Here is a 23,649-nt window from a genome sequence, read left to right as displayed (position 1 = left end):
AGCTTGCACTGCAGCTACAGCTGCTGCCACCTCACAGGCAGGGTTCTGCCTTCCTGGGGTTTGGGCAGCCCAGTCTCAGGAAGGCAGAATAAAGCATTCACTCTGAGAGCAGGGTGTTACACACTCTCCCTTTGGAAATAGGTGTTACAGATTGTGGAGGGGTAGCCTCCCCCAGCCTCTGGAAATGCTTTGAAGGGCACAGATGGTGCCCTCCTTGCATAAGCCAGTCTACACCAGTTTAGGGATCCCCAGTCCCTGCTCTGGCACGAAACTGGACCAAGGAAAGGTGAGTGACCACTCCCCTGTCCATCACCACCCCAGGGGTGGTGCCCAGAGCTCCTCCAGTATGTCTCAGACCTCTGTCATCTTGTTTTCAGAGGTGTGGGGACACTCTGGAGGCAACTGAGTGGCCAGTGCCAGCAGGTGACGTCAGAGACCCCTCCTGATAGGTGCATACCTGGCTAGGTAGCCAATCCTCCTCTCAGGGCTATTTAGGGTCTCTCCTGTGGGCTTCTCATCAGATTACGACTTGCAAGAATCCATCAGGGCTCCTCTGCACTTCTCTCTTCGACGTCTGCCAAGGATCGACCACTGACTGCTCCTGGACACCTGCAACAAAGTAGCCAGAAGACTACAAGTGACATTGTAGCGTCTAATCCTGCCCGCTTTGTCGACTGTTTCCTGGTGGTACATGCTCTGGGGGCTGCCTGCCCTCACCTTGCACTGTAAGCCATGAAGAAATCTCCAGTGGGTCGATGGAATCTTCCCCCTGCTCCAGCAGGCACCAAACTTCAGCTTCACCGGTACTCTGGGTCCCCTCTCATCTTGACGACCGTGGCCCCTGGAACACAGGTGGTGGACCCAAGTGACCCAGACTGTCCAGTGGTTCAACTGTCTGAATTTGGAGGAGGCAAGTCATTGCCTCCCCTCCCCAGACAGTAATCCTGTGCGATCTGCAACTACAAGGGCTTCTGTGCACATTTCCTAGAAATCCTGCATGCACAGCTCCCTGAGTTGACCTTCTGTGTCGTGGGACCTCTCTTTTCAGTGTTGAGACGACTGGCGTGTTCAGTCTTCTTGAACCCGTGTTCAAGGACTTCTGCGGGTGCATCCTCCCTTCCAGTGGGCTCTCTACGTTGCTGAGAGCCCCCTCTGTCTCTTCACCTGAGTGGCGACATCCTGGTCCTTCCTGGGCCCGGGCAGCACCCTTTTTTCTTCACCCGCGATTGTTGCAGGTAGCAAGGTTTGTTTGAGGTATTTTTCCAAGGAAACAACGCTGCATCCTCCAGCAAGCCGTGACACATCTTCTGCACAAAGCAGAACCTCCTACCTCCTTTTTTTGGATCAAAACCAGCATCTTCTTCCAACCTGAGGCAGCCATTTTGCACCTTCATCCGGGGTTTAGTGGGCTACTGCCCCTCCTGGACACTTCAGCAACTCTTGGACTTGGTCCCCTTCCTTTACAGGTCCTCAGGTCCAGGAATCCATCTTCAGTGCTTTGCAGTCTGTTGTGGTCCTTGCAAAATCCCTTATCATGACTTCAGTGTGTTTTGGGGGAAATAGTAGTACTTTTACTCCTGCTTTCCTGGGTCCTGGGGTGCAGTCTCATTTACTCCCTTAGAGTTTTGTCACACTCCCAGCGACCCTCTGCACACTACACTTGCCTAGGGGTGCATTTGTGGTTCGCATTCCACTTACTTAGTATATGGTTTGTGTTGCCCCTAGGCCTCTTGCATCCTATTGTGTTTTACAGTGTTTGCACTACTTTCTGACTGTTTTACTTACCTGATTTGGTTAGTTGTGTATATTTTGTGTATGTTACTTTCCTCCTAAGGGAGTATATCCTCAGATATGTTTGGCACATTGTCACTAAAATAAAGTACCTTTATTTTTATTACTATGAGTATTGTCTTACTTATGATATAGTACCTATATGATGCAAGTTGTATTGCATGAGCTTTGCATGTCTCCTAGTTCAGCCTCGGCTGCTCTGCTATAGCTACCTCTATCAGCCTAAGCTGCTAGAACTCTACTACACTCTACTAATAAGGAATAACTGGACCTGGCATAAGGTGTAAGTACCATTGGTACCCACTACAAGCCAGGCCAGCCTCCTACACTTCCCTGCTGATCTAATTGACTAGAGGCGATTTGCCACAATGTCAGATGAGATTTGGCTTGGAGTTTGTTTGAAATAACTCTCCTTGAACTAGAGTTCCATAAGTAAGCATGTTATAACCGTCACATCCCCTCTATCTTCAAAAAGTCTAGAGAGAAGCTATCAGGATCTGATGTAGATGAGACATACAGATGATTCCCCCTCCTGGTGTAGTGTACTTTCTAGAGACCCCAACTAGGCCTGATCTCTGCAAAACGTATGCCTTTATAGTCGAGATGGATGTAAGTCATGTCCAGGCAATGATGACCCAGTAACGTCATTGATCCTCAAGCTGACTGGAGGCAGAGACAGGTATGTGGGGGGTGGCATGGCATTATCTCTTTCACCAAAACAAAATGAAGGCACTGTAACTTTGCATGAGTCTCAACACATGGTGTCACAAGGATGGAGTACCATGCATCCGTAATATATAGCACTTCAAGAGTCTAATATTGCTGTAGTTTTCAGGATTGCAGGCTTTTAAAACATCCATTTAACCCCCTTGCTCATCTTCACATTTATCAGTGAACCTAAGAGAGTAGCATGCGCCTTATTTTTCATAACGATTTCTGCTCTCAACATTCTAGGACCGAAACCAGCCAGAAGAAAGAGATCAGTATTTCCATGACGTGCCTTTTGATGCCTCCTTTGCCTCAGATTTGCCTGAATTCCATACTATAGGTAGTATACCCGGACTGGATGGATTTGCCATGAAGGTGGATGCCCTTTACAAGGTCAGTATGTTGGAGCTTTATATAGTACGTATTTTGCATTAATTATTTAGCTCATTGAGGCACTGGGGTATGGCATGAGAACAGTATTCCTGTTGCCTGTAATATTTTTTTTAACTAAAGTTACCTTTGAGAAGTAGAAAATTACAAATCATCTGCTACATTACTGGAATGCCAGCTGCTTGTTACTGATTATACCTATGCATAAGTAATGCTGAGTATACATGTATTTAATAGTAATTGGAGAAACAAGCTGTATTGCCACAGGGATACCTTTGAAAAATTGTTTTCACACGGTGTTGTGACAATGAGAAAGTAACATTGTGATCTGCTACGTTTCATTAACCACCCCTCTTAAAAGACCATCACTGTACCATTCTTAGGAGAACCCACGGCAAAAGTTTGGAACCTCGTTACCAGTCAAGACACAGACAAGACCTGTGTACGCTTTAACTCTGAAACTTCCACCCGCCGCTGCACCATTTTTTATTTTTTTTTATTTTTTTTATATATTTATTTATTTCGTTACATTTTTATATACGAAGAACGTGACCTTGAGGGTAGTGGAGTGAATTACAAAAGGGCAGTTTCCACTGCATGCAAGCAGTTTAAGAAAGCAAAAAATTGTGATTACTAAAGAAATCATGTAATTGCAGTAGACACATTCAGTTGGAAGCATGTATTAGAAGAACTGCAGATTACAAAATGTTATAGATGGAAAGTTCAGATAAACCACCGTTCCCATATATTTTTCTCTTGGCTTCATGGTTGATGTAGGAAGTTGGCTCTGTATATACTATTGAGAGATTGTGTGCACACAGTCCAAGGATTCCCCTTAGAGGTTGATAGTGGTAAAATTAGATAATTCTAAAGCTCTATTTTGTGGTAGTGTGGTCGAGCAGTAGGCTTATCACAGGGTAGTGTTAAGCATTTGTTGTACACACAGGCAATAAATGAGGAACACACACTCAGACTTATCTCCAGGCCAATAGTTTTTATATAGAAATATATATTTTCTTAATTTATTTTAGAACCACAAGACTCAAGATTTGAAGTAAATATATAAAATGCAAGATACTCCTCACAGGTAAGTAAGGAACTTTGAATTAGAGCAGCAACATACACAGTTATAGTTAAAATGGCAATAAGCTATTTTCAAAGTGGACACTGCAAAAATCAACAGTTCCTGGGGGAGGTAAGTAAAGGTTAGATAAGGAGGTAAGTAAAACACTTAAAACTCTCAGTCCTGGGGCATAGGCAGCCCACCGTTGGGGGTTCAAGGCAACCCCAAAGTCACCGCACCAGCAACACAGGGCCGGTCAGGAGCAGAGGGCCCAAAACACATAGGTGCCTATGGGGAACAGGGGTGGTCCGGTTCCAGTCTGCCAGCAGGTAAGTACCTGTGTCTTCTGAGGGCAGACCAGGGGGTTTTTGTAGAGCACTGGGGGGGATACAAGGAGGCCCACACAAAACACATCCTCAGTGGCACAGGGGCGGCCGGGTGCAGTGTGCTTAGCAGGCGTCGGGTTTTCAATATGTCAATGGAGTGACCCAGGGGTCACTCTAGCGGTGCAGGCAGGGCACGGGGGCTTCTCGGAGCAGCCACCGATTGGGCTAGGCAGAGTGTCGCCTGATGGTCACTCCTGCACTGGAGTTTGGTTCCTTTTGGTCCTGGGGGCTGCGGGTGCAGTGCTTGGATCAGGCATCGGGTTCTTTGTTCCAGGCAGTTACGGTCGGGGGGAGCCTGTGGATCCTCTCTGCATGCGTCGCTGTGGGGGTGCAGGGAGTTCGTCTCAGGTTACTCACGGAGTTGCAGTCGCCTGGGAGTCCTCTCTGCAGTGTTAGTTCTCTGGAGCACGAGCCGGGGGCGTCAGGTGCATTGTGAGAAGTCTCACGCTCTGTAGGAAAGTACCATCTTGCCTGGCATGTTACCCCCATATTTCACTGTATATATGTTGTTTTAGTGTATGTGTCACTGGGACCCTGCCAGCCAGGGCCCCAGTGCTCATAAGTGTGCCCTGTATGTGTTCCCTCTGTGATGCCCAACTGTCTCACTGAGGCTCTGCTAACCAGAACCTCAGTGGTTATGCTCTCTCTGCTTTCTAAATTGTCACTAACAGGCTAGTGACCAATTTCACCAATTCACATTGGCATACTGGAACACCCTTATAATTCCCTAGTATATGGTACTGAGGTACCCAGGGTATTGGGGTTCCAGGAGATCCCTATGGGCTGCAGCATTTCTTTTCCCACCCATAGGGAGCTCTGACAATTCGTACACAGGCCTGCCACTGCAGCCTGAGTGAAATAACGTCCACGTTATTTCACAGCCATTTACCACTGCACTTAAGTAACTTATAAGTCACCTATATGTCTAACCTTCACCTGGTGAAGGTTGGGTGCTAAGTTACTTAGTGTGTGGGCACCCTGGCACAAGCCAAGGTGCCCCCACATCGTTCAGGGCAAATTCCCCGGACTTTGTGAGTGCAGGGACACCATTTCACACGTGCACTATACATAGGTCACTACCTATGTATAGCGTCACAATGGTAACTCCGAATATGGCCATGTAACATGTCTAAGATCATGGAATTGTCACCCCAATACCATTCTGGCATTGGGGAGACAATTCCATGATCCCCTGAGTCTCTAGCACAGACCCTGGTACTGCCAAACTGCCTTTCCTGGGGTTCCACTGCAGCTGCTACTGCCGCCAACCCCTCAGACAGGTTTCTGCCCTCCTGGGATCCAGCCAGGCTTGGCCCAGGAAAGCAGAACAAAGGACTTCCTCAGAGAGAGGATGTTACACCCTCTCCCTTCGAAAAAAGGTGTCAGGGCTGGGGAGGAGTAGCCTCCCCCAGCCTCTGGAAATGCTTTGATGGGCACAGATGGTGCCCATCTCTGCATAAGCCATTCTACATCGGTTCAGGGATCCCCCAGCCCTGTTCTGGCGCGAAACTGGACAAAGGAAAGGGGAGTGACCACTCCCCTGACCTGCACCTCCCAGGTGAGGTGCCCAGAGCTCCTCCAGTGTGCTCCAGACCTCTGCCATCCTGGAAACAGAGGTGTTGCTGGCACACTGGACTGCTCTGAGTGGCCAGTGCCAGCAGGTGACGTCAGAGACTCCTTCTGATAGGTTCTTACCTGTGTTGCTAGCCTATCCTCCTTCCTAGGTAGCCAAACCTCCTTTTCTGGCTATTTAGGGTCTCTGCTTTGGGGAATTCTTTAGATAACGAATGCAAGAGCTCATCAGAGTTCCTCTGCATCTCTCTTCACCTTCTGCCAAAGGATCGACCGCTGACTGCTCAGGATGCCTGCAAAACCGCAACAAAGTAGCCAAAGACGACTACTGCAACCTTGCATCGCTTCTCCTGCCGCTTTCTCGCCTGTTTCCTGGTGGTGCATGCTCTGGGGGTAGCCTGTAGGAAAGTACCATCTTGCCTGGCATGTTACCCCCATATTTCACTGTATATATGTTGTTTTAGTTGTATGTGTCACTGGGACCCTGCCAGCCAGGGCAACAGTGCTCATAAGTGTGCCCTGTATGTGTTACCTGTGTTATGACTAACTGTCTCACTGAGGCTCTGCTATTCAGAACCTCAGTGGTTATGCTCTCATTTCTTTTCAAATTGTCACTAACAGGCTAGTGACCAATTTCACCAATTTACATTGGCATACTGGAACACCCTTATAATTCCCTAGTATATGGTACTGAGGTACCCAGGGTATTGGGGTTCCAGGAGATCCCTATGGGCTGCAGCATTTCTTGTGCCACCCATAGGGAGATCTGACAATTCTTACACAGGCCTGCCAGTGCAGCCTGAGTGAAATAACGTCCACGTTATTTCACAGCCATTTACCACTGCACTTAAGTAACTTATAAGTCACCTATATGTCTAACCTTTACCTGGTAAAGGTTGGGTGCTAAGTTACTTGGTGTGTGGGCACCCTGGCACTAGCCAAGGTGCTCCCACATTGTTCAGGGCAAATTCCCCGGACTTTGTGAGTGCGGGGACACCATTACACGCGTGCACTATACATATGTCACGACATATGTATAGCGTCACAATGGTAACTCCGAACATGGCCATGTAACATGTCTAGGATCATGGAATTGTCATTGGGGAGACAATTCCATGATCCCCTAAGTCTCTAGCTCAGACCCGGGTACTGCCAAACTACCTTTCCCGGGGTTTCACTGCAGCTGCTGCTGCTGCCAACCCCTCAGATAGGTTTCTGCCCTCCTGGGGTCCAGCCAGGCTTGGCCCAGGAAGGCAGAACAAAGGACTTCCTCAGAGAGAGGGTGTTACACCCTCTCCCTTTGGAAAAAGGTGTCAGGGCTGGGGAGGAGTAGCCTCCCCCAGCCTCTGGAAATGCTTTGATGGGCACAGATGGTGCCCATCTCTGCATAAGCCAGTCTGCACCGGTTCAGGGATCCCTCAGCCCTGCTCTGGCGCGAAACTGGACAAAGGAAAGGGGAGTGACCACTCCCCTGACCTGCACCTCCCCTGGGAGGTGCCCAGAGCTCCTCCAGTGTGCTCCAGACCTCTGCCATCTTGGAAACAGAGGTGCTGCTGGCACACTGGACTGCTCTGAGTGGCCAGTGCCAGCAGGTGACGTCAGAGACTCCTTCTGATAGGCTCCTTCAGGTGTTGCTAGCCTATCCTCTCTCCTCAGTAGCCAAACCCTCTTTTCTGGCTATTTAGGGTCTCTGCTTTGGGGAATTCCTTAGATAACGAATGCAAGAGCTCATCAGAGTTCCTCTGCATCTCTCTCTTCACCTTCTGCCAAGGAATCGACTGCTGACCGCGCTGGAAGCCTGCAAAACTGCAACAAAGTAGCAACGACGACTTCTGCGACCTTGTAACGCTGATCCTGCCGCCTTCTCGACTGTTTCCCTGGTGGTGCATGCTGTGGGGGTAGTCTGCCTCCTCTCTGCACTAGAAGCTCTGAAGAAATCTCCCGTGGGTCGATGGAATCTTCCCCCTGCAACCGCAGGCACCAAAGAACTGCATCACCGGTCCTCTGGGTCTCCTCTCAGCACGACGAGCGAGGTCCCTTGAACTCAGCAACTCTGTCCAAGTGACTCCCACAGTCCAGTGACTCTTCAGTCCAAGTTTGGTGGAGGTAAGTCCTTGCCTCCCCACGCTAGACTGCATTGCAGGGAACCGTGTGTTTTGCAGCTACTCAGGCTCCTGTGCACTCTTCCAGGATCTCCTTTGTGCACAGCCAAGCCTGGGTCCCTGGCACTCTAACCTGCATTGCACGACCTCCTGAATTGTCCTCCGGCTTCGTGGGACCCTCTTGTGCAACTTCGGGTGAGCTCCGGTTCACTCCACTTCGTAGTGCCTGTTCCGGCACTTCTGCGGGTGCTGCTTGCTTCTGAGTGGGCTTTTTGTCTTGCTGGGCGCCCCCTCTGTCTCCTCACGCAATTGGCGACATCCTGGTCCCTCCTGGGCCACAGTAGCATCCAAAAACCCTAACCGCGACCCTTGCAGTTAGCAAGGCTTGTTTGCAGTCTTTCTGCGGGGAAAACACTTCTGCACGACTTCACGACGTGGGACATCCATCCTCCAAAGGGGAAGTTTCTAGCCCTTGTCGTTCTTGCAGAATCCTCAGCTTCTACCATCCGGTGGCAGCTTCTTTGCACCCACAGCTGGCATTTCCTGGGCATCTGCCCACTCTTGACTTGATCGTGACTTTTGGACTTGGTCCCCTTGTTCCACAGGTACTCTCGTCCGGAAATCCATTGTTGTTGCATTGCTGGTGTTGGTCTTTCCTGCAGAATTCCCCTATCACGACTTCTGTGCTCTTTGGGGAACTTAGGTGCACTTTGCACCCACTTTTCAGGGTCTTGGGGTGGGCTATTTTTCTAACCCTCACTGTTTTCTTACAGTCCCAGCGACCCTCTACAAGGTCACATAGGTTTGGGGTCCATTCGTGGTTCGCATTCCACTTCTAGAGTATATGGTTTGTGTTGCCCCTATCACTATATACCCCCATTGCATTCTATTGTGACTATACATTGTTTGCACTGTTTTCTATTGCTATTACTGCATATTTTTGGTCTTGTGTACATATATCTTGTGTATATTTGCTATCCTCATACTGAGGGTACTCACTGAGATACTTTGCCATATTGTCATAAAAATAAAGTACCTTTATTTTTAGTATATCTGTGTATTGTGTTTTCTTATGATATTGTGCAAGTGACACTAGTGGTACTGTAGGAGCTTCACGCGTCTCCTAGTTCAGCCTAAGCTGCTCTGCTAAGCTACCTTTTCTATCAGCCTAAGCTGCTAGACACCCCTCTACACTAATAAGGGATACCTGGGCCTGGTGCAAGGTGTAAGTACCCCTTGGTACTCACTACAAGCCAGTCCAGCCTCCTACATAGCCTGCCTCCTCTCTGCACCAGGAGCTCTGAAGAAATCTCCTGTGGGACGACGGAATCCTTCCCCTGCAACCGCAGGCAACAAAAGACTGCATCACCGGTCCTCAGGGTCTCCTCTCAGCACGACGAGCGAGGTCCCTTGAACTCAGCAACTCTGTCCAAGTGACTCCCACAGTCCAGTGACTCTTCAGTCCAAGTTTGGTGGAGGTAAGTCCTTGCCTCCCCACGGTAGACTGCATTGCTGGGTACCGCGTGATTTGCAGCTGCTCCGTCTCCTGTGCACTTTTCCAGGATTTCCTTTGTGCACAGCCAAGCCTGGGTCCCCAACACTCTAACCTGCAGTGCACAACCTTCTGAGTTGTCCTCCGGCATTGTGGGACTCCCTTTTGTGTCTTAGGGTAAGCTCCGGTTCACTCCTTTTCCAAGTGCCTGTTCCGGTACTTCTGCGGGTGCTGCCTGCTTCTGTGAGGGCTCCTTGACTTGCTGGACGCCCCCTCTGTCTCCTCATCCAAGTGGTGACATCTTGGTCCCTCCTGGGCCACAGCAGCATCCAAAAACCCTAACCGCGACCCTTGCAGCTAGCAATGCTTGTTTGTGGTCTTTCTGCGTGGGAACACCTCTGCAAGCTTCTTCAGGACGTGGGACATCCATCCTCCAAAGGGGAAGTTCCTAGTCCTCTTCGTTCTTGCAGAATCAACAGCTTCTACCATCTGGTGGCAGCTTCTTTGCACCCTCAGCTGGCATTTCCTGGGCATCTGCCCACTCTCGACTTTGTCGTGACTCTTGGACTTGGTCCCCTTGTTCCACAGGTACTCTCGTCCGGAAATCCACTTTGGTTGCATTGCTGGTGTTGGTCTTCCTTGCAGAATTCGCCTATCACGACTTCTGTGCTCTCTGGGGAATATAGGTGCACTTTACACCTACTTTTCAGGGTCTTGTGGTGGGCAATTTTTCTAACCCTCACTGATTTCTTACAGCCCCACGACCCTCTACAAGCTCACATAGGTTTGGGGTCCATTCGTGGTTCACATTCCACTTTTGGAGTATATGGTTTGTGTTGCCCCTATACCTATGTTCTCCTATTGCAAGTCACTGTAACTTTACATTGCTTGCATTACTTCCTTTTGCTATTACTGCATATTTTTGGTATTGTGTACATATATCTTGTGTATATTTGGCATCCTCATACTGAGGGTACTCACTTAGATACTTTTGGCATATTGTCATAAAAATAAAGTACCTTTATTTTTAGTATATCTGTGTATTGTGTTTTCTTATGATATTGTGCATATGACACTAGTGGTATAGTAGGAGCTTTGCATGTCTCCTAGTTCAGCCTAAGCTGCTCTGCTATAGCTACCTTCTATCAGCCTAAGCTGCTAGAAACACCTCTTCTACACTAATAAGGGATAACTGGACCTGGTACAGAGTGTAAGTACCCCTTGGTACCCACTACAAGCCAGGCCAGCCTCCTACATGCTCCCGGCGGAAAAAGTGAGGTCTTTGAAAGTTGTTAAAAAGTTGTTGCTGTTTTTGAACAGTGCTGCTGTTCTCTTGAGTTTCTTGGTCCTTCGGGTTCAGGGCAGTCCTCTGAGGCTTCAGAGGTCGCTGGTCCCTGTCGGATGTGTCGCTGTGCAGGTTCTTTGAGTCTGGAGAAAGGCTGATAGGGCTTGGGCCAAGTCAGTTGTCGTCTCCGTTGTCTCTGCAGGACTTTCAGGTCCGCAGTCCTTCTTCTTTGTGTAGTTTGCAGGAATCTGATTTCCTGGGTTCTGGGTCGCCCCTAAATACTGAATTTAGGGGTATGTTTAGGTCAGGAGGGCAGTAGCCAATGGCTACTGTCCTGGAGGGTGGCTACACCCTCTTTGTGTCTCCTCCCTGTGGGGAGGGAGGCACATCCCTATTCCTATTGGGGGAATCCTCCAATCTCAAGATGGAGGGTTTCTAAAGGCAGGGGTCACCTCAGCTCAGGACACATTAGGGGCTGTCCTGACTGGTTGCTGACTCCTCCTTGTTTTTCTCATTATCTCCTCTAGCCTTGCTGCCAAAAGTGGGGGCAGTGGCCAGAGGGGCGGGCATCTTGTGAGAAAGTAGCCTCTTTCTAGCCTTGTTACCCCCACTCTTGGCCTGTTTGTGAGTGTATGTCAGGGTGTTATCACTGTCTCACTGGGATCCTGCTAGCCAGGGCCCGGTGTTCATAGTGAAAACCCTATGTTTTCAGTATGTTTGTTATGTGTCACTGGGACCCTGCTAGTCAGGACCCCAGTGCTCATAAGGTTGTGGCCTATATGTATGTGTTCCCTGTGTAGTGCCTAACTGTCTCACTGAGGCTCTGCTAACCAGAACCTCAGTGGTTATGCCCTCTCATTTTATTCAAATTGTCACTAACAGGCTAGTGACCAATTTTACCAATTTACATTGGCTTACTGGAACACCCTTATAATTCCCTAGTATATGGTACTGAGGTACCCAGGGTATTGGGGTTCCAGGAGATCCCTATGGGCTGCAGCATTTCTTTTGCCACCCATAGGGAGCTCTGACAATTCTTACACAGGCCTGCCACTGCAGCCTGAGTGAAATAACGTCCACGTTATTTCACAGCCATTTTACACTGCACTTAAGTAACTTATAAGTCACCTATATGTCTAACCTTTACCTGGTAAAGGTTAGGTGCAAAGTTACTTAGTGTGAGGGCACCCTGGCACTAGCCAAGGTGCCCCCACATTGTTCAGGGCCAATTCCCCGGACTTTGTGAGTGCGGGGACACCATTACACGCGTGCACTACATATAGGTCACTACCTATATGTAGCTTCACAATGGTAACTCCGAATATGGCCATGTAACATGTCTATGATCATGGAATTGCCCCCTCTATACCGTCCTGGCATAGTTGGCACAATCCCATGATCCCAGTGGTCTGTAGCACAGACCCTGGTACTGCCAAACTGCCCTTCCTGGGGTTTTACTGCAGCTGCTGCTGCTGCCAACCCCTCAGACAGGCATCTGCCCTCCTGGGGTCCAGCCAGGCCTGGCCCAGGATGGCAGAACAAAGAACTTCCTCTGAGAGAGGGTGTGACACCCTCTCCCTTTGGAAAATGGTGTGAAGGCAGGGGAGGAGTAGCCTCCCCCAGCCTCTGGAAATGCTTTCTTGGGCACAGATGTGCCCAATTCTGCATAAGCCAGTCTACACCGGTTCAGGGGACCCCTTAGCCCTGCTCTGGCGCGAAACTGGACACAGGAAAGGGGAGTGACCACTCCCCTGACCTGCACCTCCCCTGGGAGGTGTCCAGAGCTCCTCCAGTGTGCTCCAGACCTCTGCCATCTTGGAAACAGAGGTGCTGCTGGCACACTGGACTGCTCTGAGTGGCCAGTGCCACCAGGTGACGTCAGAGACTCCTTGTGATAGGCTCCTTCAGGTGTTGCTAGCCTATCCTCTCTCCTAGGTAGCCAAACCCTCTTTTCTGGCTATTTAGGGTCTCTGTCTCTGGGGAAACTAGATAACGAATGCAAGAGCTCATCCGAGTTCCTCTGCATCTCTCTCTTCCCCTTCTGCCAAGGAATCGACTGCTGACCGCGCTGGAAGCCTGCAAAACTGCAACATAGTAGCAAAGACGACTACTGCAACTCTGTAACGCTGATCCTGCCGCCTTCTCGACTGTTTTCCTGGTGGTGCATGCTGTGGGGGTAGTCTGCCTCCTCTCTGCACTAGAAGCTCCGAAGAAATCTCCCGTGGGTCGACGGAATCTTCCCCCTGCAACCGCAGGCACCAAAAAGCTGCATTACCGGTCCCTTGGGTCTCCTCTCAGCACGACGAGCGAGGTCCCTCGAATCCAGCAACTCTGTCCAAGTGACCCCCACAGTCCAGTGACTCTTCAGTCCAAGTTTGGTGGAGGTAAGTCCTTGCCTCCCCACGCTAGACTGCATTGCTGGGTACCGCGTGATTTGCAGCTGCTCCGGCTCCTGTGCACTCTTCCAGGATTTCCTTTGTGCACAGCCAAGCCTGGGTCCCCGACAATCTAACCTGCAGTGCACGACCTCCTGAGTTGTCCTCCGGCGTCGTGGGACCTTCCTTTGTGACTTCGGGTGAGCTCCGGTTCACTCTTCTTCGTAGTGCCTGTTCCGGCACTTCTGCGGGTGCTGCTTGCTTCTGAGTGGGCTCCTTGTCTTGCTGGGCGCCCCCTCTGTCTCCTCACGCAATTGGCGACATCCAGTCCCTCCTGGGCCACAGCAGCATCCAAAAACCCTAACCGCGACCCTTGCAGCTAGCAAGGCTTGTTTGCAGTCTTTCTGCACGGAAACCCCTCTGCAAGCTTCTTCACGACGTGGGACATCCATCCTCTAAAGGGGAAGTTCCTAGTCCTCTTCGTTCTTGCAGAATCCACAGCTTCTACCATCCGGTGGCAGCTTCTTTGCACCCACAGCTGGCATTTCCTGGGCATCTGCCCACTCCCGACTTGATCGTGACTTTTGGACTTGGTCCCCTTGTTCCACAGGTACTCTCGTCCGGAAATCCATCGTTGTTGCATTGCTGGTGTTGGTCTTCCTGCAGAATTCCCCTATCACGACTTCTGTGCTCTCTGGGGAACTTAGGTGCACTTTGCACCCACTTTTCAGGGTCTTGGGGTGGGCTATTTTTCTAACCCTCACTGTTTTCTTACAGTCCCAGCGACCCTCTACAAGGTCACATAGGTTTGGGGTCCATTCGTGGTTCGCATTCCACTTCTAGAGTATATGGTTTGTGTTGCCCCTATACCTATGTGCTCTCATTGCAATCTATTGACTGTACATTGCTTGCATTGCTTTCTATTGCTATTACTGCATATTTTTGGTATTGTGTACATATATCTTGTGTATATTTGCTATCCTCATACTGAGGGTACTCACTGAGATACTTTTGGCATATTGTCATAAAAATAAAGTACCTTTATTTTTAGTATATCTGTGTATTGTGTTTTCTCATGATATTGTGCATATGACACCAGTGGTATAGTAGGAGCTTTACACGTCTCCTAGTTCAGCCTAAGCTGCTCTGCTAAGCTACCCTTTTCTATCAGCCTAAGCTGCTAGACACCTCTTCTACACTAATCAGGGATAACTGGACCTGGTGCAGAGTGTAAGTACCCCTTGGGACCACTACAAACCAGGCCAGCCTCCTACACTGCCCCACTGGGAATCCATCACTACGGCCAGGTGGGTTTTGCAGATCATTCGAAAGGGCTATTCACTCCCTTTCGAATCTCCCCCTCTGGCCATGCCTCCTTCCCTCAGCCAACTCCCGGAGGATCATTTGGCACTTCTCTGCCAGAAAGTTGTGCCTCTCTTGGCCAAAGGAGCTATAGAGAAGGTCCCTGTGCCAGAAGAAGGCTGTGGTTGTTATTCCTGCTACTTTCTGGTGCTGAAAAAAGGACAAGGGCTTACGTCCTATCCAAGACTTCAACTACTTCCTCAAGAAGGAGAAATTAAAAATGCTCACCCTGGCTCAGGGTCTGCCTGCCTTAGACCCAGGAGACTGGATGGTAGCATTGGACTTGCAGGATGCTTATATCCACATCCCTATCCTGCCTTTCCACAGACATTACCTACGATTCGTGGTAGGTCACAAGCCCTATCAGTTTACCGTGCTCCCCTCTGGCCTTACCAGTGCCCCTCGGGTGTTCACGAAAGTGATGGCGGTGGTGGCAGCTCATCTGCGCAGGTTAGGGGTCTCAGTCTTCCCCTACTTCAACAACTGGCTGTTGAAGGCGGACTCGCTCCAGAAAGTCGTCTCCCACCTTCAGACTATGACGAGCCTCCTGCACACGCCGGGGTTCACACCTGACTCCCTCTCAGGCGCTCCCTTTCATTGGAGCTGTTCTGGACACAGTGCATTTTCTGGCTTATCCTCCCGAAAAGCGAGTCCAAGATATTAAGGCTATGATTCCGATCTTTCAGCCTCTGTCCTGGGCTTCAGTGAGACTGACTCTGAGGCTGCTGGGCCTCATGGCCTCCTGCGTCCTGCTAGTGACACATGCCAGACGGCATGTGTGGGCTCTGCAGTAGGACTTGAAGTTCCAGTGGGCGCAGCATCAGGGGAATCTCTCCGACATGGTCCTGATCTCAGAGGGGACTAAGAAAGACCTGCAGTGGTGGCTTTCGAATCCGCATTGGGTCCATGGCAGATCCCTCTCCCTTCCCGAGCCAGATCTATCTATAGCAACAGATGCGTCGCTCTTGGGTTGGGGTGGTGAAAGGAAATGCCTCCTTGGCATGGTTACGCCCTGACTCTTTACCTTTTGCTGATCCCAAGTTATGATTGAAAGTGTGCTGGGACCATGCTAATCAGGCCCCAGCACCAGTGTTCGTTCCCTAAACTGTACCTTTGTTTCCACAATTGGCACAGCCCTGGCACACAGATAAGTCCCTTGTAAATGGTACCCCTGATACCAAGGGCCCTGATGCCAGGGAAGGTCTCTAAGAGCTGCAGCATGTCTTATGCTTTCTGGGGACCCCATACTCAGCACATGCACACAGCCTCACAGCGTGTGTGCTGGTGGGGAGAAAATGACTAAGTCGACATGGCACTCCAATCAGAGTGCCATGCCAACCTCACACTGCTTGTGGCATAGATACGTCACCCCTCTAGCAGGCCTCACAGCCCTAAGGCAGAGTGCACTATACCACAGGTGTGGGCATATGTGCATGAGCATTATGCCACTACAGTGTCTACAGGGAGTGCAGAATTATTAGGCAAATGAGTCTTTTGACCACATCATCCTCTTTATGCATGTTGTCTTACTCCAAGCTGTATAGGCTTGAAAGCCTACTACCATTTAAGCATATTAGGTGATGTGCATCTCTGTAATGAGAAGGGGTGTGGTCTAATGACATCAACACCCTATATCAGGTGTGCATAATTATTAGGCAACTTCCTTTCCTTTGGCAAAATGGGTCAAAAGAAGGACTTGACAGGCTCAGAAAAGTCAAAAATAGTGAGATATCTTGCAGAGGGATGCAGCACTCTTAAAATTGCAAAGCTTCTGAAGCGTGATCATCGAACAATCAAGTGTTTCATTCAAAATAGTCAACAGGGTCGCAAGAAGCGTGTGGAAAAACCAAGGCGCAAAAAAACTGCCCATGAACTGAGAAAAGTCAAGCGTGCAGCTGCCACGATGCCACTTGCCACCAGTTTGGCCATATTTCAGAGCTGCAACATCACTGGAGTGCCCAAAAGCACAAGGTGTGCAATACTCAGAGACATGGCCAAGGTAAGAAAGGCTGAAAGAAGACCACCACTGAACAAGACACACAAGCTGAAACGTCAAGACTGGGCCAAGAAATATCTCAAGACTGATTTTTCTAAGGTTTTATGGACTGATGAAATGAGAGTGAGTCTTGATGGGCCAGATGGATGGGCCCGTGGCTGGATTGGTAAAGGGCAGAGAGCTCCAGTCCGACTCAGACGCCAGCAAGGTGGAGGTGGAGTACTGGTTTGGGCTGGTATCATCAAAGATGAGCTTGGGGGGCCTTTTCGGGTTGAGGATGGAGTCAAGCTCAACTCCCAGTCCTACTGCCAGTTCCTGGAAGACACTTTCTTCAAGCAGTGGTACAGGAAGAAGTCTGCATCCTTCAAGAAAAACATGATTTTCATGCAGGACAATGCTCCATCACACGTGTCCAAGTACTCCACAGCGTGGCTGGCAAGAAAGGGTATAAAAGAAGGAAATCTAATGACATGTCCTCCTTGTTCACCTGATCTGAACCCCATTGAGAACCTGTGGTCCATCATCAAATGTGAGATTTACAAGGAGGGAAAACAGTACACCTCTCTGAACAGTGTCTGGGAGGCTGTGGTTGCTGCTGCACGCAATGTTGATGGTGAACAGATCAAAACACTGACAGAATCCATGGATGGCAGGCTTTTGAGTGTCCTTGCAAAGAAAGGTGGCTATATTGGTCACTGATTTGTTTTTGTTTTGTTTTTGAATGTCAGAAATGTATATTTGTGAATGTTGAGATGTTATATTGGTTTCACTGGTAATAATAAATAATTGAAATGGGTATATTTTTTTTTTTGTTAAGTTGCCTAATAATTATGCACAGTAATAGTCACCTGCACACACAGATATCCCCCTAACATAGCTAAAACTAAAAACAAACTAAAAACTACTTCCAAAAATATTCAGCTTTGATATTAATGAGTTTTTTGGGTTCATTGAGAACATGGTTGTTGTTCAATAATAAAATTAATCCTCAAAAATACAACTTGCCTAATAATTCTGCACTCCCTGTAAGCAAAACCTTAGACATTGTAAGTGCAGGGTAGCCATAGGAAAGATGGTCTGGGAGTTTGTCAAACACGAACTCCACAGTTCCAATATGGCTACACTGAAACCTGGGAAGTTTGGTATCAAACTTCTCTCTCTGCACAATAAATGCACACTGATGCCAGTGTGGAATTTATTATAAAATGCACCCAGAGGGCATCTTAGAGATGCCCCTGAATACCAATCTGACTTTTAGTATGGGGCTGACCAGTTTCTGCCAGCCTGCCACAACCAGACGAGTTGCTGGCCACATGGGGAGAGTGCCTTTGTCACTCTGTGGCCAAGAACAAAGCCTGTACTGGGTGGAGGTGCTTCTCACCTCCCCCTGCAGGAACTGTAACACCTGGCGGTGAGGCTCACCCCTTTTGTTACAGCGCCCCACTTTTGGTGGCAAGGCTGGAGGAGATAATGAGAAAAACAAGGAGTCGTCACCCACCAGTCAGGATAGCCCCTAAGGTGCCCTGAGCTGAGGTGACCCCTGCCTTTAGAAATCCTCCATCTTAGTTTTGGAGGATTCCCCCAATAGGATTAGGCATGTGTTCCCCTTCCCTCAGGGAGGAGGCACAAAGAGGGTGTAGCCACCCTCCAGGACAGTAGCCATTGGCTACTGCCCCCCAGACCAAAACACACCCCTAAATGTATTATTTAGGGGCACCCCAGAACCAGGAAATCAGATTCCTGCAACCTGAACTAAGAAGGACTGCTGATCTGAAAACCCTGCAGAAACGACGGAGGCGACAACTGCTATTGCCCCAGCCCTACCGGCCTGTCTCCTGACTTGAAAATCTGCAACAGCGATGCATCCAACAGGGACCAGCGGCCTCTGAAGCCTCAGAGGACTGCCCTGAACCTAAGGACCAAGGAACTCCCGTGAGCAGCAGCTCTGCTCAACAAACAGCAACAATATTGCAACTTTTCTGCAACTTTCAAAGACCTCACTCTTCCCGAAGCATGAGACTTCACCCTCTGCACCCAACGCCCCCGGCTCGAGATCCAAAGAGCCAACACCACAGGGAGGACTCCCAGGCAACTGCGACCCCATGAGTAGCCTGAGACGACCCCCCGGACCCCCACAGTGACGCATGCAGAGAGAATCCAGAGGCTTGCCCAGACCGCGACTGCGATCAGACTTGCGTTGAAAGCATTTCTTCACTCTCTCAAAGAGAAGGTAGTGCAGGTGTTCAAGGACAATACTACCTCCATGTGGTACTGCAACAAACAGAACATGCAACGACAGCTGTTTTGTGCGTTGGAGTTTCCAAGGCGGCACTCACTCGGAGACGCTTTTTTTTTTTTTAAATGGAACTCCAGCCTCCTTTACACCTTTCCGCCTATACCACTTCTGCCCAGAGTTCTCAAGAAGATCAGGAATGACCGGGTCCAAGTCATCTTGGTGGCTCCAGACTGGGCACAGAGATTATGGTATCCAGAGCTATTGAGTATGGTCATCGATCCTCCACTAGGACTGCCTCTTATGGTGGATCTTCTGTCGGGTTCTGCACCCGAACATGTCCTATCTCTGCCTTCATGCGTGGAAAATAAGCGGCGCCAGTTGACGACTTTTGATCTTCCGCTCAAAGTCTGTGATGTTACCTTGGCAGCTAGGCGTCCCTACACCAAAACGGTACACGCCAGCGTAGTCAACCTACCCCACCTACAGACACGCAAGGGTATTGCTTGAAGAAAAATCTCCAGATCCAGTCTGACGCCTGGGGGAAATTCCAAGATAAGGAATCTGCAACTAGAATATGTCTCTATCATATATTTTGTTACCGAAGGTAAGTAACTTGTACTTTAAGTTCTGTCTACAGAAAGAACCAATTCCCCCTCTTCCCCCCCCCACCCCCCCCCACCCCCACCAACAAAAAATAAACTCCCTAGGCTCTTTTACCAGGGATGAGAAGTTTTAGCAAGGCAGCAACCACAAAATCTTTAAGAGCCACATAAGTCCACCCAGAGGAGAGCAGAAATACAGGGTATTTTCTCAAGCCCACAAGGATATTCAGTTGTATGTGAAGCCTGCCTTATTGATAGTATCTACTGCCAGGAAGTTGGCTGTGTTACAAACCTCTATGGGTCTTCACCCAGATAAAGACCGCAAGAAGGGGAGTTTGAGAGCAGCAGCTACCCAGTGGCATATCGTCAACTCTAATGCCCTCCTGGATAGGTACCCCTCATCAACATTGGGATTTGATCTTCGTGTTTCTGCTATGTATCCCCATTGCATTTTATATATTTGTATGCTCATACTTATGAGTGCACATTTTTCATTAATAATGGATGCTGCATTTAGTATTGATTGCACTTGTACGACATGTTTGCTTTATTATAGTTTGATAGCACATCTATTCCTATATATGTATTCATGTGATTTATAATTTGTGATGGAATTTAGTAAAGGAATTCATATGCAAATTCTTGCATTTTACGTAATTCATCACAAGGTCTGGTATTTTCAGAATAATCAAACATTTATTTCAGCCAAGAATAGATGTGTATTAGGCATAGAAGAATCTTGAGTTTGCTTCCTGGGGGATTGCTTTGTGCCAGTTGAGCTGCAAACATCGCCATCGAAGGCCATCTGCTCCTCAGACCCAAGAGGTTTTAACAGCTCAGGAACATAACTGAGGCAGAGGGTGACCTTCTGTAAGCACAGAAGCTAATTAAACAGCAAAAAGTCTGTTCAGCTAACATATGTTGGCTAAAGACATTTAGCAAAACTCAGAAAGGCACACTCTAGTGCTCATAAAAGCTTAGCTAGGGGCTAGAAGGGAGGTATTGGTTACCAAAGACTGGTTTAATCATTCAGTTCAATGTATTATTCAAGTACTGTCTCATTGTTACGCTTTTTAAAAAAGGTTCCCTTTCATTGCCACTGTCTTGTTCATTTTTATAGTTAGATTTATGCACATAATCCACACCATATGACAGTGCAGGAAGCTGGCTCTCTATATGGTGCACTAAAATGAAGTGACCTCTCCGTAGAGTCCAGTGGATCCCCAAAGGTTTGCAGAGGCAGAAATAAATAAATTTAGTGCTCTGTTAGTGGTAGTGTGGACGAGCAGTTAGGCTTATCGATGAATCGTATTAAGCATTTGTTGTACTCACAGAGGCAATAAATGAGATTCATGCCGAAAGAATAAATCTGAGACCAAATTAGAAAAATATTTGCTATAATATAAGCTTGGAACCAAAGAACTTTGTTTATAAGGTAAGTAGTTTTTACATTAAAAATACTTTTCAGTTTAAAAAATCGATGTTTAGTGCAAATTACAGAGTTTTCAATGTTAACCTATGGGAGGAAAACAGGAATGCAGTTTTGCAGGTAAGTACCCGACGTACAAATCCAGTCTTCTGGTTTTAGGTCAACACCAGGCAAGTTTCAAATCAGTACCAAAAGAGTGCACCCAAGCAGCACAGGGGAGGCTGGGTGCAGAGGTCAGATTTGGAGTCTGGTGCTCAGTGGTAACTAATGGAGTCTGGGAATGAACGAAGATGCACTGCTCACAGGTGAACAAAGCGGTGTAAGAAGTTGGTCTGCTTGGTTTGAGGTAAGCACTAGGGGGTCACTAGGCAGCATCAAAATTACACCCTCAGAAGCACAGGGACGGCCAGGTGGAGAGTGCCAACACAGCATCGGGTGCCCAATGTTAACCAATTGAGACAGAGGGTAACCAAAGACGCTCTTCTCACAGGTGAGTAAAGTGGGGTTGAGGGTGTATCTCCTGGAATTGAGGTAAGTGCAAAGGGGGCGACAAGGCATCACCAAACTTACTTCCTCAGCGGCACAGGGGGGCTGGGTGCAGAGTGCCAACACAGCATCATGCGCCCATTATAAGTCAATGGGGAAGATCAGTTTTGGGAAAAGGCTGCAGGTTTGTGCCCGGAGACTGAATGAAGAAAACCCACAGCTGTCCAGTTGAGTTCTGATGCTAGGGGACATAGACATCGACAACCAGCTCCCCAATGCCCACGGGCTCCAGGTGCAGGGGTGTCTTTTGGCATCAGATACCGCTTACAGGGCAGGTTGCCGTCAGGGGTAGTCTTTGGATTGAGGCTGCAGGCTTTGAGGCAGAGTCCAGCAGGGGTCAGCCCACAATGGACAAAATTGTTGGGGAACCTTCACAGGACCAGTGGGCCACTTGGACTCGGTCCCTGGGTGTCGAGTGCAGAGGTCGGTCTGGAGGTGGTTTCACGGTTCCTCAACACAAGGTTTTCTTGAAAGTTGTTTTCTTCTCAAACAGGTCCTCTGTTCGCAGGGGATCTTGGTCATTATAGAAGGCAGACGGTCCTCCCAAGGCTTTGGGAGGTCACTGGGCTGCAGGACAGGTCGTCGTTTGGCGCAGGATCATCAAGGGCTGCACACTAGCCTGGTAGGGCTGGGGCAAAGTCAGTTGGTGTCTGCAGTCTTCTCTGCTGGTGTGATACTGCAGTGTCCGGCTCTTCTTAGGTCTTTAGGAATCTGAGTTCTAGGGTTGAAGGGTGCCATCTAAATACTGATGTTAGGGGTGTTACAGAGGTGCCAGGTGGTAGCCAATGGGCTACTCACAATTAGGCTGACTACGCACTTCTTATGACCACTTCCTTTGGGAAGTAGGCATAGCTCTAACCCTAGTGGCCTAATTACTTCCAAACAAGATGGAGGATTTTAAAAAGTAGTGTCTACTTCAGCTGATCCACCTTAGGAGTGGGACTGGCATAAAGTGGGCCCTCCTCCTAATTTAACTAATTTTCTCGCCTGTGCCTCCACCGGAAGTGGGATCAGGAACTGGGCATCGGCCTCCTCTGCTATTTGGAGAGGCCTGGTACGCATTTCAAAGGCGGCAAGCCCTTTGAAGATCCCCGCCCTAGAATGTCCATCCTGCCTGGGAGAGGAGGTAACATCTCTGCTCAGTGCAGGCTTTTGTCTCTTGACCTTGAGAGCACTGGCTCTCACAGAGGGGTCCAGAAACGTGACTGTGGTGATTGAGCTCGTCATGACCAGTCAGTCAACACACAAGTAGCTGGTGGTTTTCAGGGGGGGGCACATCTAAGTTGCCCTCTGTGTGCATTTCTTAATAAATCCATCACTGCAGTTAGTGAGGGTTTAGTATTCCGAGATGCTTGGTACCCAGCATCCCAGGATTCAGAAAAGCCCTCATGTAGCTGGGGAACTCGTAGTGACCAGTGACCAGCAAATGGCGTGCCTGTGCACTCTCGCTTTCTCTCCTCCACAGCCAGCTGCAACCTCAGATCCCTCTCAGACTATCTCTGAGCTCCTCAGGTGACAGGGTATGGGAGGTGAAACTGCTCTTGGCACTAGCCCCCTGCAAGGGACTCCCTATCTATGAGGTCCTCCCTCTCTACTGGCTAGTCATTTTCTTTCTCCACCTCAAACTTTTCCTCAGGGTCACTGCCCTCTGGGGGTGTGAATGGGGAACCCTCCCTCTTGGAGTCCTAACCATTCTTAGGGTCCTCCTCAGGATCTCCCTCAGAACCATCATCCCTTCTGGTACTATTTTAGTTGCTTCCCATAGTGCCCATTCACAGTCCAACAGGGCCTCGCCTACCACTTGTTACCTCTCCCTGCAGAATTCCTTCAACTCATTCACACTGTACAAGAACAGGTAGTCTAGGTCAAAGTTGTAGATTCTATTTTGATTAGGCACAAAATACAACAGTAGACAACGAGAGTTCCAAGTGCAAGAAAATGAGGTGGTGTAATAAAATGACCAATTAGATAACAGAAGAATCACAAAACACAACAAATAATGGTCTAAGTGCAGTGTTTGTAGTGCAACAGATAGTTACTGTGGTATTGCACAAACGAAGTCCTATCCTCACCGCTGATCACCAGAGTTAGAAATTGGGGTCTCTAGCTGGCAGAGGCATGTACCCTGTCAAAGTAGGGACATCAATCCTAGTCAGGGGAGGTCAGCTACACTCCATAAATTAACCTGTGCTCACCCTTGGTAGCTTGGCACAGAGCAGTAAGGTTTAACGTAAGAGGCAAATCGTAAGGTATTTATGCAACACTTCAAGACAACACAAAAAGACTCAAAACCAGTTTAGAAAACTAAAGAATG

General features: G+C 48.8%; 1 protein-coding gene across 1 annotated transcript in view; it reads left to right on the top strand.

The window, feature by feature from the left end:
* FRAS1 (Fraser extracellular matrix complex subunit 1) overlaps window positions 1–23,649 on the top strand; it is a 1,443,020-nt gene that overhangs the window by 1,390,906 nt on the left and 28,465 nt on the right. Inside the window, exon 22 of the mRNA XM_069205798.1 lies at window positions 2,746–2,892. Coding sequence (XP_069061899.1) covers window positions 2,746–2,892 — 147 coding nt within the window. The remainder of the gene's footprint in view (window positions 1–2,745; window positions 2,893–23,649) is intronic.

Source organism: Pleurodeles waltl, chromosome 1_2 (assembly GCF_031143425.1).
Source record: "Pleurodeles waltl isolate 20211129_DDA chromosome 1_2, aPleWal1.hap1.20221129, whole genome shotgun sequence".
NCBI lineage: Eukaryota > Metazoa > Chordata > Amphibia > Caudata > Salamandridae > Pleurodeles > Pleurodeles waltl.
This window is presented reverse-complemented; position numbering and strand designations above follow the sequence as displayed.